The sequence below is a fragment of the Artibeus jamaicensis genome, unplaced genomic scaffold (assembly GCF_021234435.1).
Source record: "Artibeus jamaicensis isolate MK-2021 breed Jamaican fruit bat unplaced genomic scaffold, CSHL_Jam_final scaffold_378, whole genome shotgun sequence".
NCBI classification, from domain to species: domain Eukaryota; kingdom Metazoa; phylum Chordata; class Mammalia; order Chiroptera; family Phyllostomidae; genus Artibeus; species Artibeus jamaicensis.
The window spans coordinates 3,941,003-3,967,326 of record NW_026522044.1 but is presented as its reverse complement, the minus strand read 5'-3'; the positions used below and the strand labels follow the sequence as shown (position 1 = coordinate 3,967,326).

General features: G+C 39.5%; 1 protein-coding gene across 1 annotated transcript; it reads right to left on the bottom strand.

Annotated features, from left to right (window-relative positions):
• Window positions 1-22,931: 22,931 nt before the first annotated feature.
• Window positions 22,932-25,326, bottom strand: LOC119055178 (coiled-coil domain-containing protein R3HCC1L-like). Its single transcript, XM_037153360.2, is given in 2 exon segments — window positions 22,932-24,808; window positions 24,810-25,326. Coding segments are annotated over 2 exon segments (2,352 nt in total). The 5' UTR covers window positions 25,301-25,326; the 3' UTR covers window positions 22,932-22,947.
• Window positions 25,327-26,324: the final 998 nt, after the last annotated feature.

Genomic DNA, 26,324 nt, shown 5'->3' with positions numbered 1-26,324 from the left:
ACTATGAGAGAGAGGATCTGATTCTCTGGAAAGCTGAGTATGAAAGCCCAATGGGAGTGCATTCAAGAGGGAAAGAGAAAAGAGAAATCAGAAAGGAGTATAGACAATTCTTTAAATTTTTTTACAAAAAAAGAGATGTAGTATGGCAGCTGAAGATAAATCAAGTCAAGAGAATTTTTGCGTGTATAATGGGACAAATAACAGTTTATGTACTGATGGGGATTATTTAGTAAAGAAGAAAAACTTTGATATTCCTGAAAGATGGTGGCATAGGTAAACATGGCTTGCCTCCTCACGAACAACATCAAAATTACAACTAACCAACAAAACAACCATTATATAGAACCATCAGAAATGAGCTGAATGGAAGTCCTACAATTATGGAATTAAAGAATTCACCACATCAAGGCTGGTAGGAGGGACAGAAACACAAAACCAGCTGACCCCACGTCCACATCTGGAGGATAAAAATTGGGAAGGATATCTCAGGAGTGAAGAGCCCTAGTCCCACACCAGGCCACCCAGCCCAGGGTTCCAGTACCAGGATGATAAGTACCCATAACATCAGCTGTAAAAACCAGTGGGGATTCAGGTTGTGGAAGATAAAAACTTCTGGAGTTCCAAGCATTTCTTTTTAAAAAAATATATTTTATTGATAATGCCATTACAGTTGTCCCATTTCCCCCCTTCATTTCCCTCCCCCTTCCCTCACATCCCCCCCCTTTAGTTCATGCCCATGTGTCACAAGTTCTTTAGTTTCTACATTTCCCATACTATTCTTGCCCTCCCTCCTGTCTATTTTCTACCTACCATTTATGCTACTTGTTCTCTGCACCTTCTCCCCCCTTCTCCTCCTCTTACTCCCCTGTTGCTAAGCCTCCATGTGATCTCCATTTCTGTGGCTCCACTCCTGTTTTAGGAGTCTGCTTAGTTTGTTGTTGTTTTAGGTGTGGCTGTTAATAACTGTGAGTTTGCTGTCCTTTCACTGTTCATATTTTTTAATCTTCTTTTTCTTAGATAAGTTCCTTTAACATTTCATATAATAAGGGCTTGGCGATGATGAACTCTTTGAATTTGATCTTATCTGAGAAGCACTTTATCTGCCCTTTCATTCTAAATGAAAACTTTTCTGGATAGAGCAATCTTGGATGTAGGTCTTTGTATTTCATGACTTAGAATGCTTCTTTTCAACCCCTTCTTGCCTGTAAGGTCTCATTTCTCTTAAAAGGCTGGCACATGGACTTACTCAGACTCACTCCCTGAGCTCCAGTGGGGGCAGAGGGGAGGCAACAGCTTGAAAGACACCAGACATACAGGGAGAGACTGAAGTGTTTGACATCAGGTCATGAACTGGGTGGGGGGCAGCTTTCTCCCAGACAGAAGTATTGGCAGAAGCTATTGCTTCCTTGATGAGCTCTCCCCCATGCAGAACCAGAAGGCAGGAGCCATATCTGAGGCTCCATCAACCTGGCTTACAATGTTTGCCCCATCCTGGTGATTCCATGAGGTACCACCCCACCCAAATTTTGGACCCACCCAAGCTATTTCCAGTGGCTTTTCCATACAAATGGCTTATCTTGGCTCATGCTTCAGATTTTCCTAAATTCTCTCCACCAAGCAGTGTCGGGCTTCAGCAAGCCCTGTACCCCTCAGAAAATTGCCCCAAGACTGTCACTAGTAGCATCTGAACTTGTTTTGTAGCTTGGCCTCACCTGGGCACTTCCAAGTCCAGCACAACAGCAGCCATCTGCAGATCACTTTAAAGATCATGCCAAGCGACCCTAGGAAGAATACAGGTGTTGGATGACCTTGGTCTGCACCTCCCACAAAGAAGACTGCAGAGCCTGTTCACCCAGTGGGCAGCTTCAGACCTCAGCGTAGCACCACAACCCAACCATCTCCACAAGCAACACACTCAAGGAGAAAACTCAGCAAGCATCAGAACCCTGCTAAAAAAAAGTTCTGCTATGTGGGATGGGCCACTGCACAGTTGACCATCCATGGTGGTCAGAGGTTGTGGTCAGTGGTCACAGCCAGTCCTTGAAGCTAACTGGCCTGGGTAAATTTCTCCCTTTGACCTGCCAATGGGAAACAAGTCTCAACTACAGGAGGAGGGTGTTCACAGCCCATACAGTGGCTGTACCTTGCATACTCAACTTGGGTGATAGAAGAGGCTGGGCTATTGGACCCTAGAGGACACCTACTACATTAAACCACTCTACCAGGTCTGGAAGATGTAGCAGCTCTACCTAAACATAAAAACAACCACAGGGAGAACGTCAAAATGAGGGGACATAGAAACATGCCCTAAATAAAAGAATAGGACAAAACTCCACAAAAAGAACCAAGCAAAATAGAGACAAACATTCTACTACATGCAGAGTTCAAAACACTGGTTATAAACATGCTCAAGGAACTTAGTAAGAACCTCAACGGCATAAAAAGAGATCCAGTCAGATGAAGGATACGCTAGTTGGAAAAAGATCAATTTATGGGGGATCAACACTAGAGTAAACAAAGGTGAAAATGAAATTAGTGATTTAGAATGTGAGGAAGAAAAAAAATCCACAATAAGAAGAGCAAGAAGATAAAAGAATCCAAAAAAATGAGGATCATGTAAGGAGCCTCTGGGACAATTTCAAGTGTACCAACATTCACATCATGATGGTACCAAAAGAAGAGGAGAGAGAGCAAGAAATTGAAAGTGTATTTGAAGAAAATGACAGAAAACTTCCCAAACTTGGTGAAAGAAATATACATACAAGTCCAGGAAGGACAGAGAGTACCAAACAAGATCAAACCAAAGAGGCCCACACCAAAGAAACATCATAATTAAAATGCCAACAGTTAAAGGAAAAGAAAGAATCTTAAAAACAACAAGAGAAATGCAGTTAATTACCTACGAGGGAGCTCCTATAAGACTGTCACATGATTTCTCAACAGAAGCTTTGCAAACTAGAAGGGACAGGCAAGAAATATTCAACGTGATGGAAAGCAAGGACTTACAACCAAAATTACTCTACCCAGCAAAGCTATCATTGAAAATTGAAGGGCAAATAAAGAGCTTTCCAAATAAGAAAAAGCTAAAGGAGTTTGTCACTATCAAACCAGTATTATATGAAGTGCTAAAAGATCTTCTTTAAGAAGAGGATCAAAGATATGAACAATAAAATGGCAATAAATGCATATCTAGTAACAATTGAATCTAAAAAACAAGCAGAACAGAAACATAATCATAGATACAGAAAGTTTTAATGGTTTCCAGATGGGAAGCAGGTCAAAAAGATGGGCAAAAATGTGAATGGATTAAGAAGTACAAGTTGCTTGTAACAGAATAGTCATAGGGATATAAACTACAGCATAAGGAATATAGTAGCAAAAGAGTATATATGCATGGCCCATGGACATGAACATCAATGTGGGGATTGCTTGAGGGAATGTAGGGTCTATGTGAAGGAAGGCAATGGGAGAAAACTGGGACAATTGTAACAGTATAAACAATGAAATATAATTCAAATTAAGAAAAGGACAACTTGATTTAAAAGGGGGGAGGATATTTGGAGCAATGCCTTTGAATGGTGGTGAACAGATAGGGTCTTATTCACAGGGAGAAGCCTTGGATAGGACCATGGGCAGTCCATTCATAGAAATAGAAGTAGGGGAGAATATATGGATAGAGATACAGATAGTTAGGTAAGTATGGTGGTGAGGACATATAGAAGTTCTATCTGGTTACTTTCAGTTTTCTCAGTGGAATAAGTAGCAAGGCCATAATCTGGGCATGAGAGTGGGAGGAAGAGGTAGTAAACATTTAAGGAAACAGGAGCAAGTGTAGAATAGTCAGATGGAAGTTTTGGAAAGTGTTTGTGCTAGGGAAATACGGTGTAATAGCCAGTTAGTTTAAAGGCCTTTTTAAAGCTAATGGTTATGAATTAAATGTGAGACCATGCAGTATGGTTGTATTTCCTATGGCTATATTCAGCTGCAAGGGTACAAGTATAGTAAGTATAGTAGCTGGAGAATTTGATCTGGTTTCACTTAGAGGAGTAAAATGAAGTGCAAAAGAGAAGCACAGGAAGTAATGGGAGTCATAGGAGGGTATATGCACACAATTCATTATACAGAGGAACTTTGGAATTTAAGCTGCATTAAGAGGAAAAGAAGGCAGGATGTGCAGAAGGTGATGGCAAAATCAAGGATTATGTGTCTTAGTTCAGTGGAAGAATCGTTGGAGTCAAGGTATCAGAGAATGTTAGCTGGAAAGATAAGAAAGAAGTGCTGGTTAAAAATTGGAACACTTGAAATTAAAATTAAGGAATTATTTTAGTTATTATACCATCAAGGTTAAAGGTATGACTGGGATTAAGTGGCTGAGGTAGAATGGAGGTCCAGATTACAGGAGAAAAGGGCGTCCAATAACTGAGAGGCCAGTTTAGTGGGACAATTTTCTACGTGAATATGTAAGTCTCCAAGAATTAAATTATACCACTCAGTGTTTGAGAATGACAGTGAGGCAAGAGTGAAAGAAATGAGGGAGAATGAAATGGGGGTTTGCAGACCACATGAATAAGGGAGTATGTGGTAGTTTTTATGGGAACAAGGAGTGTAATCTAAAACAGTCTAGACATAGTCATGAGGAAGAAGGATCACAGTTGCCCCAAATCCATGTTTCATGAAATAAGTATTATGGGAACACAACCACTACATACATATACTACTCTTGTTTTTCTTCTGAAAACATTTTATTTTGAATCAAGTCACTGAAATAGAGCATTCCATATCTGCAAATGACACTAAAAACACTCAAATTAAAAATTGAGAATATGTCTCCAGAAATGAAGCACTGATATTTGTCTCCTCATACAAGGCAGATTCATACATGTATATGTAAAAATATGATTTACTGGGGAGCTTCCAGAGTTATTGATGAGAAACCAATTGCTTGTTGGGAATCTTCCTAGTAGGAACAGGCTGTTTTTCATAAGGCGTAGTGTTTTCCAGAAAACTGATGGGCTGGCTTTGTGCTTCTGGGACAAGGCTCTCCTAGGTATTGGAGCTGAAGGAATTTTGTGATACAGGTAAATTTACCTGTGAACACTTGACTATGGCATGTAACTTTCATGGTATCTTAATTGCAATCCTTCTCCTTAAGTAACAATTATTGTATATACTTCAAGAATATATCAGTCTACTGGCTACTAAAATATCAGTCCGGTCTACAGCTAAAATTTTATTCTGTCCAGTTTTTTTTTTTAACTCTTTTGTTTTTAAATGTTATCTCTCTAGATACAGGTGTTGTTTTTCTGGATTTGGGGGTTTGGGGTTTGTTTTTGAGACAATTTTTTATTTTATTTTACTTGTTAAAATACAGATTTCTGTCTTTTACTCCCATCCCAGCCGACCTCCCCAGCTCTCCAACCTCCCATTTCTACCCCCCATAGTTTTTGATCATGTGTCTCTTATACTTGTTCCTGTAAGCCCTTACCCTTTTCCCCTGAAATTCCCTCTCTTCTCCCCTCTGGACACTTGTCAGCCTGTTCTCAATTTCAGTGTCTTTGGATATATTTCCTTGTTTGTTTGTTTTCTTGATCAAGTTCCTGTTAAAGGTGAGATCATGTGGCTTTGTCCTTACCACCTGGCTTATTTTGCTTAGCATAATGCTTTCCAGTTCCATCCATGCTGTCGAAAAGGGTAGAAGCTTCTTCTTTTTTTCTGCTGCATAGAATTCCATTGTGTAAATGTACCAAAGTTTTTTGATTCATTCATTTACTGATGAGCACCTAGGTTGCTTCCAGCAATTGGCTTTTATAAATTGTGCTGCTATGAACATTGGGGTGCATAGGTTCTTTTGGACTGGTGTTTCAGGGTTCTTGGGGGTATAATTCTAGTAGTGGAATTACCAGGTCAAAAGGCAAATCTATTTTTAGTCTTCTGAGAAAATTCCATACTGTTTTCTATAGTGGTTGTACCAGTCTGCAATCCCACCAACAGTGCTCCAGGGTCCCCTTTTCTCTACAACCTCTCCAACACTTGTTGTTTGTTGCTTTGTTTATGACAGCCATTCTGACCAGTGTCAAGTGGTATCTCATTGTGGTTTTAATTTGCATCTCTCTGATAGCTAGCAATCTTGAGTATCTTTTTATGTGTGAGCACCTTTTCATACAGAGGATCCTCTGTATGTCCTCCTTGAAGAAGTGTCTGTTTAAGTCCTTTTCCCACTTTTTAATTGAGTTGATTTTCTCTTTAGAGTGGAGTCATGTGAGTTCTCTACATATTTAGGAAATTAACCCCTTGTCTGAGGTATCATTGGCAAATATGTTTTCCCATATGGTTGCTTCTATTTTTATTTTAATACTGTTTTCTTTAGCTGTGCAAAAGCATTTTATTTTAATACAATTCCATTTGTTTCTTCTTTCCTTTATGTCCCTCGCTCTAGGGGACATATTAGCGAAAATGTTGCTACATGTAATATCTGAGATTTTCTTGCCTATGTTCTCCTTGAGGAGTTTAATGGCATTATGACTTATATTTAAATCTTTTATCCACTTGAATTTGTTTTTCTGTATGCTGTAAGTTGGTGGTCCAGTTTCATTTTTTTGCATATAGCTGTCCAGTTCTCCCAACACCATTTATTGAAGAGGCAATTTTTACTTCATTTTATGTTGCTGCCTTCTTTGGTGAATATTAATCGACCATAGAGACTTAGGTTTACTTCTGAACTCTCTGTTCTGTTCCATTGTTCTATGTGTCTGTTTTTATGCCAGTACCAGGCTGTTTTGATTACAGTGGCTTGTAATACAATTTGGTATCAGGTATTGTGATGCCTCCTACTTTGCTCTTCTTCCTCAAAATTGTAGCTGCTATCAGGAGTCATTTATGATTCCATATAAATTTTTGAAGATTTTGTTCTATGTCTATGAAATATGCCATTGGTACTTCAATAAGTACTGCATTGAATCTAAAAATTGCTTTGGGTAGTATGGATATTTTGATGATGTTAATTCTTCCAATCCATGAACACGGTATATGTTTCCATTTGTTTGTGTCTTCCTTGATTTGTTTCTTCAGTATTGTGTAGTTTTCTGAGTACAGGTTTTTTACCTCTTTGGTTAGGTTTATTTCTAGGTATTTTATTTCCCTTTTTGCTATATTGAATGGGATTTATTTCTTGATTTCTGCTTCTGAGGTTTCATTTTTGGTATACACAATGGCTTTCATTTCTGGATATTGACTTTGTATCCCACTGTTATGCCAAATTCATTTATTAGGTGGAGCAATTTTTTGGCGGAGTCTAGTTGATTTTCCATGTACACTATCATGTCGTCTGCAAACAGTGACAGTTTTGTTTACTCCTTTCTTATTTGGATGCCTTTTATTTCCTTTTCTTGTCTAATTGCTGTGGCTAGGACTTCCAATACTGTATTGAATAGAAGTGATGCAAGTAGACAATCTTGACTCATTCTTGATCTTAGTGAAAAAGCTTGTAGTTTTTGCCCATTGAGTATGATGTTGGCTGTAGGTCTCTCATATATGGCATTTATTGTGTTGAAGAATGGTCCCTCTATTCCTACTTTGCTGAGTGTTTTTATCATAAATGGGTGCTGTACCTTATCAAATAATTTTTCTGCATCTATTGATATGATCGTGTGATCTTTGTCTTTTCTTTTATTTATGTGATGTATTACATGTATTGATTTGCAAATATTGTACCATCCTTGCATCCCTGGGTTGATTCCCATGTAGTCATAGTGTATGATTTTTTTAATGTATTGTTGGATGCGGTTTACCAATATTTTGTTGAGGATTTTAGTGTCTATGTTCAGCAGCAATATTGGCCTGAAGTTTTCTTTCTTTGTTGTATCTTTATCTGGTTTTGGGATTGAGATGATGCTGGTTTCATAAAAGAGTTTGTAAGTCTTTCATTGTTTTGTATGTTTTGGAATAGCCTCTGAAGGATAGGGGTTAGCTCTTCCTTAAATGCTTTGTAGAGTTCTCCTGTGAAATCATCCTGTCCAGGGCTTTTGTGTGATGGGAGTTTTTTTATTACTGCTTCAATTTTGTATGCTGCTATTGTTCTGTTCAGGCTTTCTGCTTCTTCTTCATTGAGTTTTGGAAGATCATATTTTTCTAGAAATTTGTCCATTTCACCTAGGTTTTCAAATTTCTTGGCATACAGTTCTTCATAATAATTTCCTACAATTCTCTATATTTCTGTGGTATCAGTTGTAATCTCTCCACTTTCATTTCTGATTGTGTTTATTTGGGTCCTCTCCATTTTTCCTTGATGAGTCTGCTTAAACGCTTGTTGGTTTTGTTTATCATTTCAGAGAACCAGCTCCTAAATTCACTGATCCTTAGAATTGTGCTTTTAGTCTCTGTCATTTAATTCTGCTCTAATCTTGGTTATTTCTTTCCTTCTACTTGCTCTGGGCTCTCTTTGTTGTTGTTTCTCCAGTTCTTGTAGGTGTACGGTTAGGTTGTTTATTTGAAATGTTTCTATCCTTTTCAGGTAGGCCTGTATTGCTATGAACTTCCCTCTCAGGACTGCCTTTGCAGTGTCCCATAAGTTTTGGGTTGTCTTGAGTTCATTTTCATTTGTTTCCAAAAAATTTTGATTTCTTCCCTAATTTCATTTTTGACCAATTCCTTATTTAATAGCATGCTATTCAATCTTTATGATTTTGTGAGTTTGAGGGTATTTTTCCCTTGGGGTTGGTTTCTAATTTCAGGCCCTTGTACTCAGAGAAAATGCTTGGTATGATTTCAATTTTCTTGAATTTATTGAGGCTTCTTTTGTGTCCTATCAGGTGGTCTATCTTTGAAAATGTACCATGTACATTTGAAAAGAATGTGTATTTAGCTTCTCTGGGATGAAAAGCTCTCTCTCTCTCTCTCTCTCTCTCTCTCTCTCTCTATATATATATATATATATATATATATATATATATATATATATATCACTTAAGTCCATTTAATCTTGGGCATTGTTCAATGCCATAATATCTTCATTGATATTTTCTTTGGAAAATCTGTCCATTTTTGCTAGTGGGGTGTTAAAATCCCCTACTACAATTGTGTTGCTGTCAATATCTTTCTTGAAGTCCTCCAGGATCTTCTTTATTTATTTGGGTGCTCCTACATTGGGCGCAAATATATTTACAGTGTTTATGTCTTCTAGGTGAATTCTTCCCTTGAGTATTATGAAGTCACTTTCTGGGTCTCTCTGTATGGCCCTTTTTTTCAAATCTATTTTGTCTGATATGAGTATTGGTATCCCAGCTTTTTTTGCCTGTTTATTTGCTTTGAAAATTTGTTTCTAGCCCTTCACTTTCTGTCTGTGTAGGTCTTTTGTTCTGAGGTGGATCTCTTGTAGGTAGCATATGTGTAGGCCATGCTTTCTTTTCTATTCAGGTATTCTGTATCTTTTGATTAGAGCATTCAATCAATTTATGTTTAAGGTTATTATTGATAGGTTCTTATTCATTGCCATTTTCGTACCTGTATTCTTCTCTGTCTCTCCTTTCCTTCCTTTCCTTAAAGCAGTTCCTTTAGCATCTCTTGCAGAGCTGGTTTGGTGGAGGTGTACTCTTTTAGACTTCTTGTTTCTTAGAAGCTCCTTATTTGGCCTTCTATCTTGATTGAGAGCTTTGCTGGGTAAAATAGCCTTGATTGCAGTCCTCTGGTTCTCATTACTTGGAATATTTCTTGCCATTCTCTTCTGGCTAGGAGTGTTTCCATTGAGAAGTCAGCTGCTAACCTTATTGGGGCTGCCTTGTATGTTACTTCCTGTTTCTCCCTTGTTGCCTTTAAGATTCTCTCTTTGTCTTGGAATTTTGCCATTTTAATAATGATGTGTCTTAAAGTAGGCCTCGTTGGGTTCCTCTTGACTAGGACTCTCTGTGTTTCCTGGATTTGTGTGATTTTTTTCTCTCATCAAATTAGGGAAGTTTTCCATCATTACTTTTTCAAATAGGTTTTCTCTCCATTGTTCTTCTTCTTCTCCTTCTGGGATCCCTATTATATGGATATTATTGCATTTCATATTATATTGCATTTCTCTTCATCTCTCTTCATTCTTTCTGAGCCTCTTTTACTTTTCTTGCTCTTTCTGGTTTTTTTTCCTACTTTGTCCTCCAACTCACTGATCCGATCTTCTGCCTCATCAATTCTGCTTTTGATTCCTTCCACTGTGTTCTTCAGTTCAGAAATTGTATTCTTCATTTCCTCTTGGCCTTGGTTGACAGTTTCTATTTCCTTTTTCATGTTGATATAGTTTTCAGTGAGTTCATTGTAGTTTCTTTGTAGTTTCTGGTAATTCACTGTGAGCTCATGGAGCTTCCTGATAATCATTGCTTTGAACTCAATATCTGATAGCTGATTTGCCTCTATTTTATCTAACATTCTTTCTGAGGTTTTCTTCTTTCCTTTCATCTGGGGATTGTTTCTTTATCTTCCCATCGTTTGTGAAACTCTTTTTCTTAGCCTCCGCTTCTTAACTTGATCTGTTGTTCCTCTCTGAGTTTATGGCATAAAGTTCTATGGTAGAATACCTGTGAGATTTAGTGGTGCTGTCTCCTCGATCTCCCAAGCTCACTGGTCTTGGACTGTTGTTTATGTTGTCTCTGTGTCTGTCTTTGGATTTTGATTTTTTTGGTTCTTTCTTTTGTGGGTCCTTCCCACCAGCTGGTTAAGAGAGGGTCACTCTGTCCATTACCTCTTATATTTTGTTGTGCTGGTGAGGGCAGGTTTTGTTGAAGCTGATTGTTCCATGTGTACAAGGTTTTGGGGATTCTTTCTTGTTCTTGTTCTGTCATTTCTTCTGGGTAATTTCCCCACAAGGAGAAATCCAAATAGGTCCTGGATTGTGGTTAATGTGACTTCCACTTTGTCCTTCCCCTTCTGTTTTTATCTGTTGGTGATTCCTTTGTTGGTGGGTTTCCTCTTCTAGCAGGTATCCTGGCGTTCACCACTTGCACCTACTCTTTTTTTGTGACCAGTTGGAGTGGGAAAGAAAAATGGTTTAAGACATCAAGAGTGTATTCTATGATATTTATAGTAGCAGCCAGTAAAGAAGGGATAGGAGATCCTGTGGCTATGTATAGTGGTGACCGCGATATTCCACCCAACTAGGCATTTTTTACAAAAGATGGAAAGAAGAAAAGACTCTTGTTGGGAAGGGAAGGATTGTGAGTTGAATCTAGAAAGCAGTGAGCTTGTGGGAGGTCAGATTCTGAGGTAAGGTGAGAGTAAAGAATAGTAAATAGGTGTAGTGTGTAAGAGAATAGAGTTAACCACAACAGTAATAGAGTTCAGGAAACAGTGAAGTGGGCTAAGATTTGGGAGCGGTGATGTGTAGTATTTACAATTGTATGGAACAGCTATTATTTACAACAATATTAGAACAACAATCATATGACAGAATTTATGTGATCTTGATAACAAGAATACGAAGTATAGGACATTGAGTAGTGTACTAATGGAACACAGGTAAAGTGAAGGACAGTAAAATAACAATACACTGTGAAAGAGAGAACAAAGGAAACCAGTCAAACAACACAATTCAACCAACCAAGCGAAGAAGGCTAAACAGAAAGAATGGGAATACAAAAATATTATTAAAATAAAAGATGTAAAAATAATGAAAAAGTAATGATACAATATGCAATAACTTACAGGTTCTCTGTAGTAGCAAAGTCGAATTTGTCTCACTGTCTCAGCTGTTCGGAACACCCCTCTTTGGATCCAACTCTGATCTTTTCACAGTCCAGGTTTTTTGTTTCACTTGTGGGAATTAAAAAAGGAAGAAGAGAAGAAGGAAGGAAGAAGAGATAAAACAGGAAAGAAAAAAAGAAAATACTTCTCCCCCCCCCCCACTGGCTACAAGTGTGAGTGCTGGGTGCCTCTCCCTGTGGGTTTGGGTGTGGGCTTGGGGTCCTCTCCCCAGGGCCTTGGGACCTTCTGAAGAGCACATTCTCCCCCAGTTACAGGCATGTGCACTCAGCGAGGCCGCCTCTAGGAGTGTGCCCAGAGCCTTCCACACCACCTCAGGAGCACTGCCTGTCTGGGTGGGGAGGAGGCTGCAGTGGCTGCTGCAGGAGAATTACCCAAACAGTGTCTCTTTTTTCACTTTTTCTTTTTGAGAGATTCCTCCTACTCAAGCCTGCTGCTCTGCACAGCAGCCTGGCCTCTTGCACAGCCCAATTCTTTAATCAGACTCTGGACTGTCTGGGTCAGGCCCAGCATGGCCTAACTCTCAATTCTCCCCAGCCAGTGTCCACATGCTCTGTGGGTGCTCACAGCCCCTGTGTATTTGCCACTTAGTTCTTATTCTCCTCTCTGCAACTTTAAGCAACCAGGTCTCTTCTGGAGCTGCTCAAATCTTGTTTGGCAGGGGAGGGAGCCTTTGACCTAGCTCTCTCTCAAGAACCCTTTTGCAGACCCAGCAGGTGCAGGGCCTGGGGCTTCAGCCTCCCTGGTCCCCGGGCTGGTCCCAGGGACCTTATTGTCCTGAAGCACTCTCATTATGGTTTGGTTTTTCAATGTCCACTACAATTTTTGGTCTCCTATCTTCATATATGCTGGGATACTATTGGCTGTTTGCTCTCTCCCTCCATAGATCAGCTAGGTTTTTCTCCCATATGTAGGCATAAGTGGAATCCACTCTTTCCTACATCTTCACCATCTTTAGTCTCCTCCATAAATTCCATTTAAGGGGTGTATCCTTGACAATAGCATATAACCTAGGTTTCTATGAGGAAGTTATAGTTAATGTGATAAATGATGAGTAAGAATTTGTTAGAAATGTAGAGATTAAAGGGAAAAGTGATCCAAAGCAGAGAGAATGGTACAAGGGGATGTCTGAGGCAAAGTAAGGTTAAAATTTCAAGGAACTTGAAAAAATTAAGATAGCCAGTATTTAATAGTAGAAGGTGAGACCAATAAGAGATAAAAATATAGATATAGTTTAGGTGAAGAAGGTCCTTGAAAGTCATGTTACACATGTACTTTAACTTTGTGATGTATTAGAAATCATTATTACATTCTTACATATTTCTTTTGAGACTTTTTACATGTACATCTTTTTATCTTTTTACATGTTTAAAATCATAAAATAAAAAAAATGGGACTTCTGGTAAAAATGAAGGCATAGGTGGAAACACTGTACCTCCTCGCACAACCAAGTTTAAGGACAACAAAGATTTAGAAACAAAAACACAACCAAAAGAGACAGAAAATTAAACTTTATGGAAGTCTGATAACAATGAACCATTCATCCACACTGGTAGGAGGGACGAAGTTGGTGGCCAGCAGAGAGGGGTCATGGCAGGAAAAAGCAACCAGATTGACCCAGGTGCACAGGTGGTGATTGGCAGATTCCAAGCATGGGGTGGCAATGGGCAGACCCAATGAGGGCGCAAGGCAGCTGGCTAACCACGATCACACATTCACATGCAGATAAACCAGGTAAAAAAATGAGAAGTGAGACACACTGTGCAACCCAGGGCCCCAGCAATGGATTGAAGCCTAAAAGCACCAATTGAAAAAACTTTGGGGGGTTGAGGTTCCGGGAGAGCCTCCCAGACTCACAGGAGAATTCGTTGGAGAAACCCACAGGGTTCTAGAAAGTACACAAGCCCACACATCCAGGAACCAGCACCAGAAGGCCCAATTTGCTTGTGGGAAGTGGCAGAGGGGACCAAAATCCGAGAGAGAGTGGAAAAAATGCCATTGCTCCATCTCTGGCCCTGCCCCCACATATAGCATCACAACCCAGACACTGGGTTGCACCCCCCAGTGAACATCGAAGGCTCTGCCCCTCATATGTAACAGGCAAGACCAGACCAAAAATTATGGCTCAAATGGAAGAACAAATCAAAGCCCCAGAACCAATGCTTTTAAGCAACCAAGAGATAGCCAACCTATCACATGCACAGTTCCAAACACTGGTGATCAGGATGCTCACAGAACTGGTTGATTTTAGTCACAAATTAGATGAAAAAATGAAGGCTACACTAAGTGAAATGAAGCAAAATGCACAGGAAACCAATAGTGATGGAAAGAAAACTGGGACTAAAATCAACCAAGTGGACCAGAAGGAAGAAACACCCAAACAGAAAAGAATGAAGAAACAAGAATTTAAAAAAATGAGGAGAGGCTTAGGAACCTTCAGGACACCTTTAAACATTCCAACATCTGAATTATAGGGGTACCAGCAGGGGAAGAGGAACAGCAACAAGTGGAAAACTTATTTGAACAAATAATAAAGGAGAACTTCCCCAATCTGGCAAAGGAAATAGACTTCCAGGAAATCCAGGAAGGTCTGAGAGTCCCAAAGAAGTTGGACCCAAGGAGGAACACATCAAGGCACATCATAATTATATTAGTCAAGATTAAAATGAAAGAGAGAATTCTAGAAGCATCAAGAGATAAGGGGACAGTCACCTACAAAGGAGTCCCCATCAGACTGTCAGCTGATTTTTCAAAAGAGACCTTACAGGCAAGAAGGGGCTGGAAAGAAGTATTCCAAGTCATGAAATGCAAGGACCTACGTCCAAGATTGCTCTATCCAGAAAAGCTTTCATCTAGAATGGAAGGGCAGATAAAGTGCTTCTCATATAAGGTCAAGTTCAAGGAATTCATCAACACCAAGCCCTGATTATATGAAATGTTAAAGGGACTTACCTAAGAAAAAGAAGATAAATATGAACAGTGAAAGGACAGCAGAGTCACAGTTATTAACAACCACACCTAAAACAAAAGCAAACTAAGCAGATACCTAAAACAGGAACAGAACCACAGAAATGGAGATCACATGGAGGGTTAGCAACAGGGGAGTGGGAGGAGGAGAGGGAGGGAGAAGGTACAGAGAATAAGTAGCATAAACAGTAGGTAAAAAATAGACAGGGGGAGGGCAAGAATAGTATGGGAAATGTAGAAACTAAAGAACTCGTGACACATGGCCATGAACTAAAGGGGGAGAATGGTCGGGGAGGGGTGTGCAGGATACAGGGGAATGAAGGGGAGGAAATGGGACAACTGTAATGGCATAATCAATAAAATATATTAAAAAAGAAAATAGAGCCCTCGCTGGTGTAGCTCAGTGGATTGAGCCCGGGCCTATGAACCAGAGGATCGAGGTTCAATTCCTAGTCAGGGCACATGCTTGGGTTGCAGGCCAGTTCCCAGCAGGGGACTCACAAGAGGCAACCACACATTGATATTTCTCTCCTTCTCTCCTTACCTTCCTCTCTAAAGATAAATAAATAAAATCTTAAAAAAAAAGAAAATTGGACTATGCTACATGTACATTTTTATTATTTGTTTTTATATTCACTCATGTATTCAAAACTATTTATTAAAGGTCTATTATGTTCTAGACACTATAGTAAGTGTTGATACAAAAGTAAACAAAACAGAAAGATATCCACTTTCATAGATGTTACATCATGCCAGGATGTAGAGACAAAGAACAAATAAATATATAATATCACATAATGATAAATATTAACAGTGAAAAGCACACTAAGTTGCCAGAGATTATGAACATGATAATTCTGGTTTGGATCCTATGTCATTTTAGATTCCCTAGAAACATTACCTTAGATGAGCATTCTTGGGCAAATAGTTTATTGGGATAGTGCCCTCAGGTGAAACCTGTGAAGGAAGTGAGAAGCAGGATAGGGCAGAGAAGAAGTTAGGCAAAGGTATAGTTTCAACTAGTATCTAGTCTTAGTCTGATCCCATTGGAAACCCAGGAGTCTGAATGACACTATAGCTTTCCATCTCTTCCAAGGAACATGGTCCACTGCTAGATTATCTACTTTTTGTAGTAGATCCATCCTAGCATGTTGCCACCCTTAGCCTACAGAGTGTTTCCTATACCTTACAATTTTGCACCTCTACTTCATTTAATGTGAGCCATCTCTTTTGCTAAGCTTCCAAGAGCCATCCCTGCTGTGTGTTAGAACCACTAAGCAGAGTCCTTGCTATTAAAAGTGTCACAATATCAACAAACTTTTATTTATCCATCTTTGTTTTCTACCCTTTCATACAACACCTTCAGGATCTATTCCCAGGTATACTTTCCCAGTTCCTGCCAGTTCATCAGGCAGGTCCTTTACCTTTTTGGTGTGTAATTCTACATTGTTGGCACACCTAGCATTTCCCCAGTAGGATCAGGCTGAGGTCTGAATCTAGTTGTTGGACTGGAGTCCAGGAAGGTATGTAGGTACAGATCCTGAGGGGGGCCAACATTGTCTTGTAAAACATTTACTTTATTGAGGCTTCTGCATAGTCTTCAAGCAAGGGGCTTTCTATCTTTTAACAAGGGACAGTGATGGCCTTTTTTGGGCCCAAAGGGTTAAGGGGAATCTTGGAGTTCAAGTTGATCAAGTGAATATACCCAGATATTCTTATACATAGTCTTTTAAGAGTCTGCTCTTTCTCTATCAGAGCCCTCACTTTGGCATAGGAGACTTGCTAATGCTGAAAATTCAGCCTCCTAATAAAGGTCTTTTGAAGAGGCTTGCAGCCCTGGCTGGTGGCTCAGTTGGTTGGAGCATTATCCCATATGGGAGGCAACCAATCAATGTTTGTCTCTCAGATATACATGAAAAGAATTTTTTTCAATTATTCCAAGCAGGCCCTCACACATTGTTTTACATTGGTAATTAAGGGATCTGAGACTCTTTAAGGCATCAGTGGAGCTTAGCGTATGTGTATTCCACCTACCACTACTAATGGGGTACTACTTGCCATTCAGCCAATGAGACTTTTTTCTAAAACTCATGATACCAACTGTATTAGTTCTTTTTTTCATGGAAGAAAGCCCAAGATGTTTTTTTGTTTAAGAAACTGATTTACTGAGGGAGCACCTGCAAGTGAATTCTCTAAGGGAGTAAAGGAAGTAGGTTATGGCAGAGGAAGACCCAAAGCAAAGATATTGTTTTAACTAAAGTCTAGCCTGTTTCAAGTGGGAGGCTCTGGAACATGAATAATACTACAGTTATCTCACTTTGAGACCAGGGTCTGGCATTTTGTACTAGCAACTACCAAGCATTTCCAAGAAATGCAGCTCTTTGCTGCTAAGGTCAGTTCTCAAGAGGATGGATCTGTGCACTGTTAACATCCAATACTCTAGCAGTCAGCAGAATAGTTATCACTCAGTAAAGGGATCCAAGCAAGATGCCGACAACTTCTATGTGGGCTCAGGGGCAAAATGTGTCCAGAAACCAGAAGAAAACTATGCTACTGTCTTGGAGAAGAACATTCTACACAAACTAAATAGCCCTGAAGTAGGAATACACTTGGTGCATTCTAGTAATAGTAGGAAGGCCTACACTTGTGGGAGTGCTGTGAGGTGATAATAGCTTAAGTCGAAGAGGAAGTAGGGCCAGATTGTGAACAGTTGTATAGGCTATGAAGTGGACATTGGATTTTATTCTAAATGAGATGGGGAGATACTGGGATGGTTTTTAGCAGGGAAGTGACCTTTTGTGACTAAACATTTTAAAACACTCAATCTGGCTGCTGGGCTGAGAATAGATTATGATATTGTAATAAGTTAAGAAGCTTTTGTAATCATCCAGGAAACAGATATGTGTGGTTTGGATTAAAGTTGTGTTAGAAGAGATGACTTGAAGTTGTTGGACTCTGGACATATTTTGAAGGTGGTCTGAAAAAAATTGTTGATGGATTTGGTTTATAGTTTGTATAGAAAATAATATAATAATTAATAAATTATAATGCAAGAATCAACTCTGGTTTCACAGACTCAAATCTGTAAACCTACTTTTTTTTAAAGATTTTATTTATTTATTTATCTTTAGAGGGGAAGAAGAGAGGGAGAGAAACATCAATGTATGGTTGCCTTTCATGCATCCCCTGCTGGGAACTGGCCTGCAGAGAACTGGCCTGCAACCCAGGAATATGCCCTGATTGGGAATTGAACTGCGATCCTCTGGTTCACAGGCCTGTGCTCTGTAAACCTACTTTTGCCACACCCTGTATGGTTATTTTTTTTAACAATTTTGTTTGTTTATTTATATTTTAGAAATAGATGAAGGGGGGGAGAAAGAGAAGGAAATATCAATGTGAGAGAGAAACATTGATCGATTGACCCTCTCATGCACCCCAAACAGAAATGGGGCCTACAACCCAGTCATGACCAGGAATCAAACCAGTGATTTTTCACTTTGCAGGATGAGGCTCAGCCAAGTGAGCCATGCTGATCAGGCCTGTTATTCTTTTAAATGATTGTCACTCTAATAAGTAAAAAATGGCATTTCTTTTATGATCGATAAAATTGAGGATCTTTGTTCTACTGTTTGTTGTTCTCCTTTTCTTTCATTTTATATTTCTGCTAAATTGGTGGGGACACCATCACAAAAATACCACAGACTGGGAAGCTTAAACAATACTTGTTCCAGAGGCTAGAAGTCTGAGATCAAGTTGTTGGCAGCATTAATTATTTCAGAGGCCTCTCCTCAGCTTGTAGATGGCCATCTTCTTCCTGTGTGCCCACATGGTCTTTTCCCTGTGTGTATGTGTCCTAATCTCTTTTCACAAAGATACCAGTCAGATTGGATAAGGGCCTGCCCACATGCCCTCCTTTTACATTAATTACCTTTTTGAATCCTCTATCTTCAAATACAATTACATCAGGGGTCAGAGCTACAACATAAAAATTTGAAGGGCACAATTCAGTCCATAGCGCCAAGGAGATTAACTGTTTTCATGAATATTACAATTGTATTTGTACTAATATTTAAATTGTCTTTTCACTATGGTTATGGAGCTTTTTGTCATGAATAAGTTTAAATGTACCTCCTTTAATCTGAATTCAAATATGTGAACAGGTTACAAGGAAAAGCTCCAATGAGACTCTTCCCATGTACCTCCATTATCATCACACTATCTATTGCAAAGTTATTATTTCCACATTATTTTGTGATTATTTACCATGCATTGGGAAATATTGCATCAAGTATTGTTCATGCTTGAATTATTGCCATGTTGTTTTAACTGTGGTAAATATTTTAGTTGTTTTAAAATATTTGGTTACATTTGCCCAAAGCTAGTGTGGCTCAGTGGATTTAGTGCCAGCTTATGAAACAAAGGGTCACTGGTTTGATTGCCAGTCAGGGCACATGCCTGGGATACTAGCCAGGTCCCAAGTATGGAATGTGTAAGAGGAAAACACACATTGATGTTTCTCTCCCTCTCCTTCTCTCTCCCTTTGCCATCTGTCTAAAATAAATAAAATCCTTAAAATTTTTGGTTAGATTTATTATATTCCCTTTCACTACTTTTAATTTTTACACTTTTCTTAGCCATTTTGTTTCTTCATGCTTTTTTATTTTTTCCTTTTCTTTATTGTTGCTAAAGTACAATTGTCTCCATTTCCCTGCCAGGACTTTTATCTGCCCCACCCACACCACCACATCCCACCTTCAATCTTTCCCACCTTTGGCTTTCTCCGTGAGTCCTTTATCATGTCCATTGATGACCCTTCCTCTTCTTTCCCCTATTACCTCCCTGCCCTCCATGTGGTTACTGTCAGTTTGTTCTTTATTTCCATGTCTCTGATTCTATTTTGCTTGCTTATTTGTTTTGTTGATTCGGTTCCACTGATAAGTGAGATCATATGGTATGTCTTTCACCAACTGATTTGCTTCACATAGCATAATACTCTCCAGGTCCATCCATGCTGCCACAAAGGGTAGAAGCTCCTTCTTTCTTTCTCCTGCATAGTATTCCATTGTGTAAATGTACCATTGTTTATTGATCCATTCATTTACTGTTGGGCACATAGGCAGCTTCCAGCACTTGCCTATTGTAAATTGGGCTGCTATGAACATTGAGGTGCATAGGTTCTTTTGATTAGTGTTTTGGGATTCCTAGGATATAAACCCAGCAGTGGAATTGCTGGGTCAAAAGGCAATTCTATTTTTAGTTTCTTGAGGAAATGACATACTGTTTTCCACAAAGACTGCACCAGTTTGCATTCCCAGCAACACTGCACTAAGGTTCCATTTTCTCCACAACCCCATCATCACTTACTGTTTGTTGATTTTTTTATAATGGCCATCCTGACTGGTGTGCAGTGATATCTCATTGTGGTTTTAATTTGCATCTCTCTGATAGCTAGTGATGCTGAGCATCTTTTCATATGTTTCTGGGCCCTCTGTATGTCCTCCTTAGAGAAGTGTGTGTTCACGTCCTTTGCCTATTTTTAATTGGGTTGTTTGTCTCCCTGGAGTAGAGTGGTGTGAGTTCTTTATATATTTTGGATTTAAACCCTTGTCTGAGATGTCATTGTCAATTTTTTTTTTACCATACAGTTGATTCTCTTTTCATTTTGTGAATGTTCTCTTTAGCCATGCAGAAGCTTTTTATTTTGATAAAGTCCAAATTGTTTATTCTTTCCTTTATATCCCTTGCTTTAAAGGACATATCTCAGAAAATATTGCTGTGTGGATTATCTAAGGTTTTCCTGCCTATCTTCCCCTCTAGGACTTTTATGGTATCACAACTTATATTTAAGTCTTTTATTCAACTTGTGTTTGTTTTTGTGTATGGCGAAAGTTGGTCGAGTTTCATTTTTTTGCATGTAACTGTCCGGATCTCCCAACACCATTTGTTGAACAGATGATTTTCATTCCATTTTATGTTTCTGCCACTTTTGTTGAATATTAATTGACCACAGAGACTTGGGTTTGTTTCTGGACTCTCTATTCTGTACCAATGATCTATGTGTCTGTTCTTATGCCAGTACCAGACTGTTTTGATTACCATGGCCTTGTAACATACTATGATGTCAGGTATGGTAATGCCACCTACTTTGTTCTTCTTTCTCAAAATTGATGCTGCTATTCGGGTTTGTTTATGGTTCCATATACATTTTTGAAGTGTTTATTCTATGTCTGTGAAATATATCATTGGTATTATAATAGGGACTGAGTTGAATCTACAAATTGCTGTGGGTAGCATAGACATTTTGATGATGTTAATTCTTCCAACCCATGAACATGGTATATGCTTCCATTTATTTGTATCTTCCTTAATTTCTTCAGTGTTGTTTGATTTTTTGAGTATAGGTCTTTTACCTCTTTGGTTAGGTTTATTCCTAGGTATTTTATTCTTCTTGTTGCTATATCAAATGGGATTTTTCTCCTGATTTCTGTTTCTGATATTTCATTGCTGGTGTGTAGGAGACTGTTCTGCATGGTGTGGGCCCAGCTCCCACTCGGAGATGCACAGGACCCATGCCCACAGATAGGTTCTCCCATGGGAATCAGGCCTGCAATATGCCTAGGCTGCTTTGAGTCTTGCTTTTGCTAAAAACTCCCTCACCCGGATTTGTGGCAAACATTTACTGCAAAATGACTTCCTAAAATTTATGCTAAACCTTCCAAGGATGAGTGTAACCAGTCCAACCACTTTTGCCTTTTCATTTGCAAATACCCCTCTTCTGTGATGTGATTAGCAGCATTGGCTCCTCGGTTTTATGTAAAAGGTAACTACCTAAAGCAACCTGTGCATAGTAAATGAGGACTATAATGTAATGTGCCAAGAAACCCAATAAAGGCTGGTCATGGCAAGGACTGAGGCCTTGAGAGAAAAGCCTTTCTGCAAGGCCTTTTGCTCCCCTTGAGAGAAAAGTCATGCCCACCCTTTTCCACGACAGGACTCAGTGGACTCTCCCCTATCCACAATGTCGTGGACCCCACAAGCAGGGGTCTGCATCATTGGTGTACAAAAATGTCTTCAGTTTCTGAATATTGACATTGTATCTGTTCTTTTACGAAATTCACTCTTTAGATTGAGTAGTTTTTGGATGGAGTTTGTAGGATTTTCTATGTACACTATCATGTCACCTGGAAACAATGACAATTTTATTCCTCCTTTACAATTTGGATGCCTTTTATTCCTTCTTCTTGCCTGATTTCTGTGGCTAGGTATTCCAATACTATGATGAAAAGGAGTGGTGAAAGTGGACATTATTATTCTTCCTGATCTTAGTGGGAAAGCTTTTAGTTTTTGACCATTGTTTTTGCCCATTGTGTATTATGTTGGCTGCAGGTCTCTCATATATGGCCTTCATTATGTTGAGGAATGCTCCCTCTACTCCCACTTTGCTGAGTGTTTTTATCATAGATGAGTTCTGTACTTTATCTAATGCTTTTTCCACATCTATTGCTATCATCTTTTTTTTTTTAGGTCAAAACGGACTTTAATGTCTCCTCTTACAACATGATAGCACTGCTTAAACTGGAACTGGCACACAGCTCCCAGGACTGGCTTCCTATGAGGAATGAAGCTGGCATGTCCCTGGCTGCTGGGCACATGTCCCCAGGCACTTGGCTAGCTCAGTACAAACTCTGTAGTCCAAATACCCACATCTGCTGCAGGTCACCATTTTTGGAGCTCTGGAACTGGCAGTGTAGATTCTGTGTATCCCAAATATACCAGATACTGCCTCTTTGGACTAGCTGCTCCCACCCCCTCTTCAATATTGTTTTTCTCAGATTTGTGAGGTACTAAAAAACACCCTGGTCTTACAGGGCCTAAATCTCCCATCATCACAGCTTTGAATCCTCTGTTTTGTATTTGCTTAAAACAGCTTGGAAGAGTGACTCGTGCTGACATTACTTGCCCTGTCCAGAGAACTCCTGGAAGTCACATTTCCCAAGTTTCTTCCCAGCCGATGGCTCCCTTCTCTGCCCAACACAGTAAGGGTGATGCCCAAGAACTGCATTTAGGAATGAAGACAGATGGAATTCTGTCTTCTTTCTACACCAGTCAGTCCTTGTCTTGATCACTTTATCTCTCTTTCATTAACAAGCACATCTGCATGTACACAGAATTCTGGAAGGATCTTCTTATCTTGAAGACTATGGAAATATTTTCTGAATTCATGGAATTACCCCTTTCACTGACTGACATTCAAACTGCAGAGTGGTCTCTGCCTTCCCATATGTCTTCTCGTTGCTTGGCTTCCAACCGTTTTCTCTCTCGGGCTTCTTGCAGTTTCTTGAGCTCAGCTTCCCATTCAGTTTTGCTCTGCTTACTTCGAACCCCAAGGGCACTGATGAATAGCCTTTGGGCTAAGGCAGCAGAAGTCTCCGGACGCTCCTTTGCTGGCTGGAGGAACTCAGCATAAGCTCTCGCTTTGGCCTTGGCTGCTCTTGTGGCCTGTGACAAGGGCCGGATCTTCACCATGGTATGTTTACTACCCAAAGCATCTCGAGCTGTAATTGGACTGGAAAATACTCCGAGAGCATGTGTATCATCCACCCATTTAATATCAAATCCTTTCTTCTGATAACTGCAGAAAACCCGTAGGAGGTCTTCAGTATGAAATTCTTGGGGGAAGTCATAAATTTCAATGACATGGGGGAATTCACAATCACTGAGATCAATATCAGGAACTTCATTGTTGTAATAATCAAATCTAGGTTCCTGGACACTTTCTCTATTCTTCATATTCTCTGATAACTCTTGTAGAAGGTGTGGATCCAGGCAGTCACCATCATCATTAAATATGGACTCCCAGCTCTCCTCAGTAGCAGCGCTTCCCTCCATGTGAGAAGTTTCAGTAGCTTTTGGGTCTGTGGATGTCTCTATAGAAATTGATTCTATATCAGGAAAGGATATACCAAGTTCTACATTCTCTGAGTCATCTCCCTCTTTTGATTTGAACTCTTCAGCAGTTTTCAGTTCATGCAATGCCTCTGTTGTATCACCAGTACAATCTAGATCATTGCCCAATGCACTATCTGAAAGTACTTTTGTCTCATTTAACACACTGAGTTCAGAGTCCAAAAAGATGTTACAATTACTACCAGCAATCTTCTTTACAGGCAAGACCGAAGCAAAATCTGATGAGTTCTCTATCAACTTTCCTGTTAACTCGGTGAAACCAGATGAAATACTCTCAGCATAAGTATCTGAGCAAGCAGTCAGGTTGCTGAAACTTTCAATGTCCTTCCCACTTCTAGCTACATGAACAGGGGCTATACCTGTACTCATTGCTAAATATTTTGAGAAACTACTTGTGTTGCTACAGCCCTCATCAGCTATTCTAACTGCAACGACACAAGGGTTGTCTATAGTTATTTGATCAGATATGGTATCTGTAATGTCCATCATACATGTCTTACTTGTAATGTCACCTACAATCTTAAACCCATTACCCGTGTCTGTTTTATGAGCAAGGGCAGCTGACTCAGAGGGTTCATACTTTACACATAACTCATTAGCAGTGCTGTCATTCTCCTCACAGTCTCTAATCATTGGTGGATCAAAAATGCCATTTGTGCTCTCTAACTTGTTGACTAAAGTCATTTTATAAGAGATGTGACTTATTGTCTCAGGAATGGAATCTATGCCTTTCTGACCCAAGGTGAAATCTGTACTATTAGCTATATCACCAACATTCTCAGCTTCAAAGTCTACACAAGTTTGAGCAGTGACACCCTTTGGACTTCCAGGAACAGGAAGAGTGGTCATGCCTCCACTGCTGAGCTTCAACATTCCACCTGGTGTTTGTATGCCTTGTTGCACAGTTCCAGAATTAGAGCTTAGTTTTACTGGTGCAATCATACTCTCAGGTCTCAAAACAGAATTATAAACTCCAGGAAATTGAGATTGCATCTCTACAACCTTGGCATCAGTTTCAATCCTGCTTTCTAAACCTCTGTTTTCAAACATTTCCCCATTTAGTTCAGGCCTACTGAAATCACAGAATTCCACATTTTGGAATGGCTTCTTTAGAATCAAAGGCTCACCAATTTCTGAACAAGACAGACAGAAGCAACCTCTCATGTCTTGTCACATCTGTGGTTTCAACCTCCAAACACTCCACCTTCTTTGGCTTAAAATGTCTTTGTAAAAGTTCACTAGGTACAGTCCCAGAATTTAGCACACCTTGCTGATATTCTTGGGATAATATTTCTTTGGATTCTGTCACTCCCCTCTTACTACAAACCCTGTCTTTATTGTTGTCTTGAAGGCATGTGTCTTTTCTTAATTTTGTTGAAGATTTCTTTCCTTCTCTATGACTGTGCTCCTTTTTATCGGGATAAATACTTAATCTCTGAGCCTCGGATTTATCCCTAAAGATCTTCTGGAAGAGGGAATCTTCTTTTTGTTCTTTCACCGAAGAGTTAGGTAGACCATAGTTTTTTTCCTCATCCCTTGTCTTGGGAAGTACTACACCCCTTTGAGCTTTAGGAATATAAAGTGCCATGTCAGGCCTTCTGGTTCGAACTCTGCATCTTGCTGCTTCTTGCTGCATGGCACCACCTCAATCTTTATGCCTGATAGACAGAACAAATGTTCTCTTCTAGGTTTCTATGCTTCTGTATTTCTCTAGAAGGCAGTACCAGAACCAACTTAGAATACAACAGTATCTTCAGAGAAATGCTGCTTTAAGGATCAGGAAGCCAGTACAGAGTGCTGTTGAAAGCCAAGGAAGGAACGTCTCCTCCACACGGAAGAGGGCAAGGGCACTCAGTAAGCACGCTGCCCCTAGCAGAGCAAAAATGCCCCAGTAGGGCACCACCCACGACCCCCTACAACACAAATCCCTCAGGGGTAGAAGGGCGGGAGCTTCCCAGTAACCTCCACCCCAGGCGAGGGCCCGCCCCTATCATCATCTATTTTTTGTCTTTTCTTTTGTTTATGTAATGTATTACCTTTATTGATTTGTGAATATTGTACCATCATTGCTTCCCTGGGTTGAATCCCACTTGATCATGGTCTATGATCTTTTTGCTGTATTGCTGGATGTTGTTTGCCAATATTTTGTTGAGGATTTTAGTGTCTATATTCATCAGTGATATTGGCCTGTAGTTTTCTTTCTTTGTTGTGTCTTTATCTGGTTTCTTAAAAAGAGTTTGGGAGTCTGCCATCTTTTTGAATTTTTTGGAATAATCTTTAAAGGATTTGGGTTAGCTTTTCCTTAAATGTTTTATAAAATTTTCCTGTAGAATTGTCTGGTCCAGGCCTTTTGTGTGTTGCAAGTTTTTTTTTTTTACCTTATTTCAGTGTTTATTCAATATATATTTAGGAAGAGCCTACTAAATTCTAGGCGTTGCCATACGGATAATGAAACAGACCTAGAGAGAGTGGTGAAGGGGGAAAAAAATCAGGCCTCGACTCCAAACTCAATATTTTTACTTCCCACCAGTCCTTGAATACACAGGAATTGAGCAAAGGGGCTGTGAGTTTAAATCCTGGAAGGCTTCCTCAGGACTTCCTTGATAAGAAAGGTGAAAAATAAAATATTACGGACTAAGAAGAACAATAGCCTTCTAAAA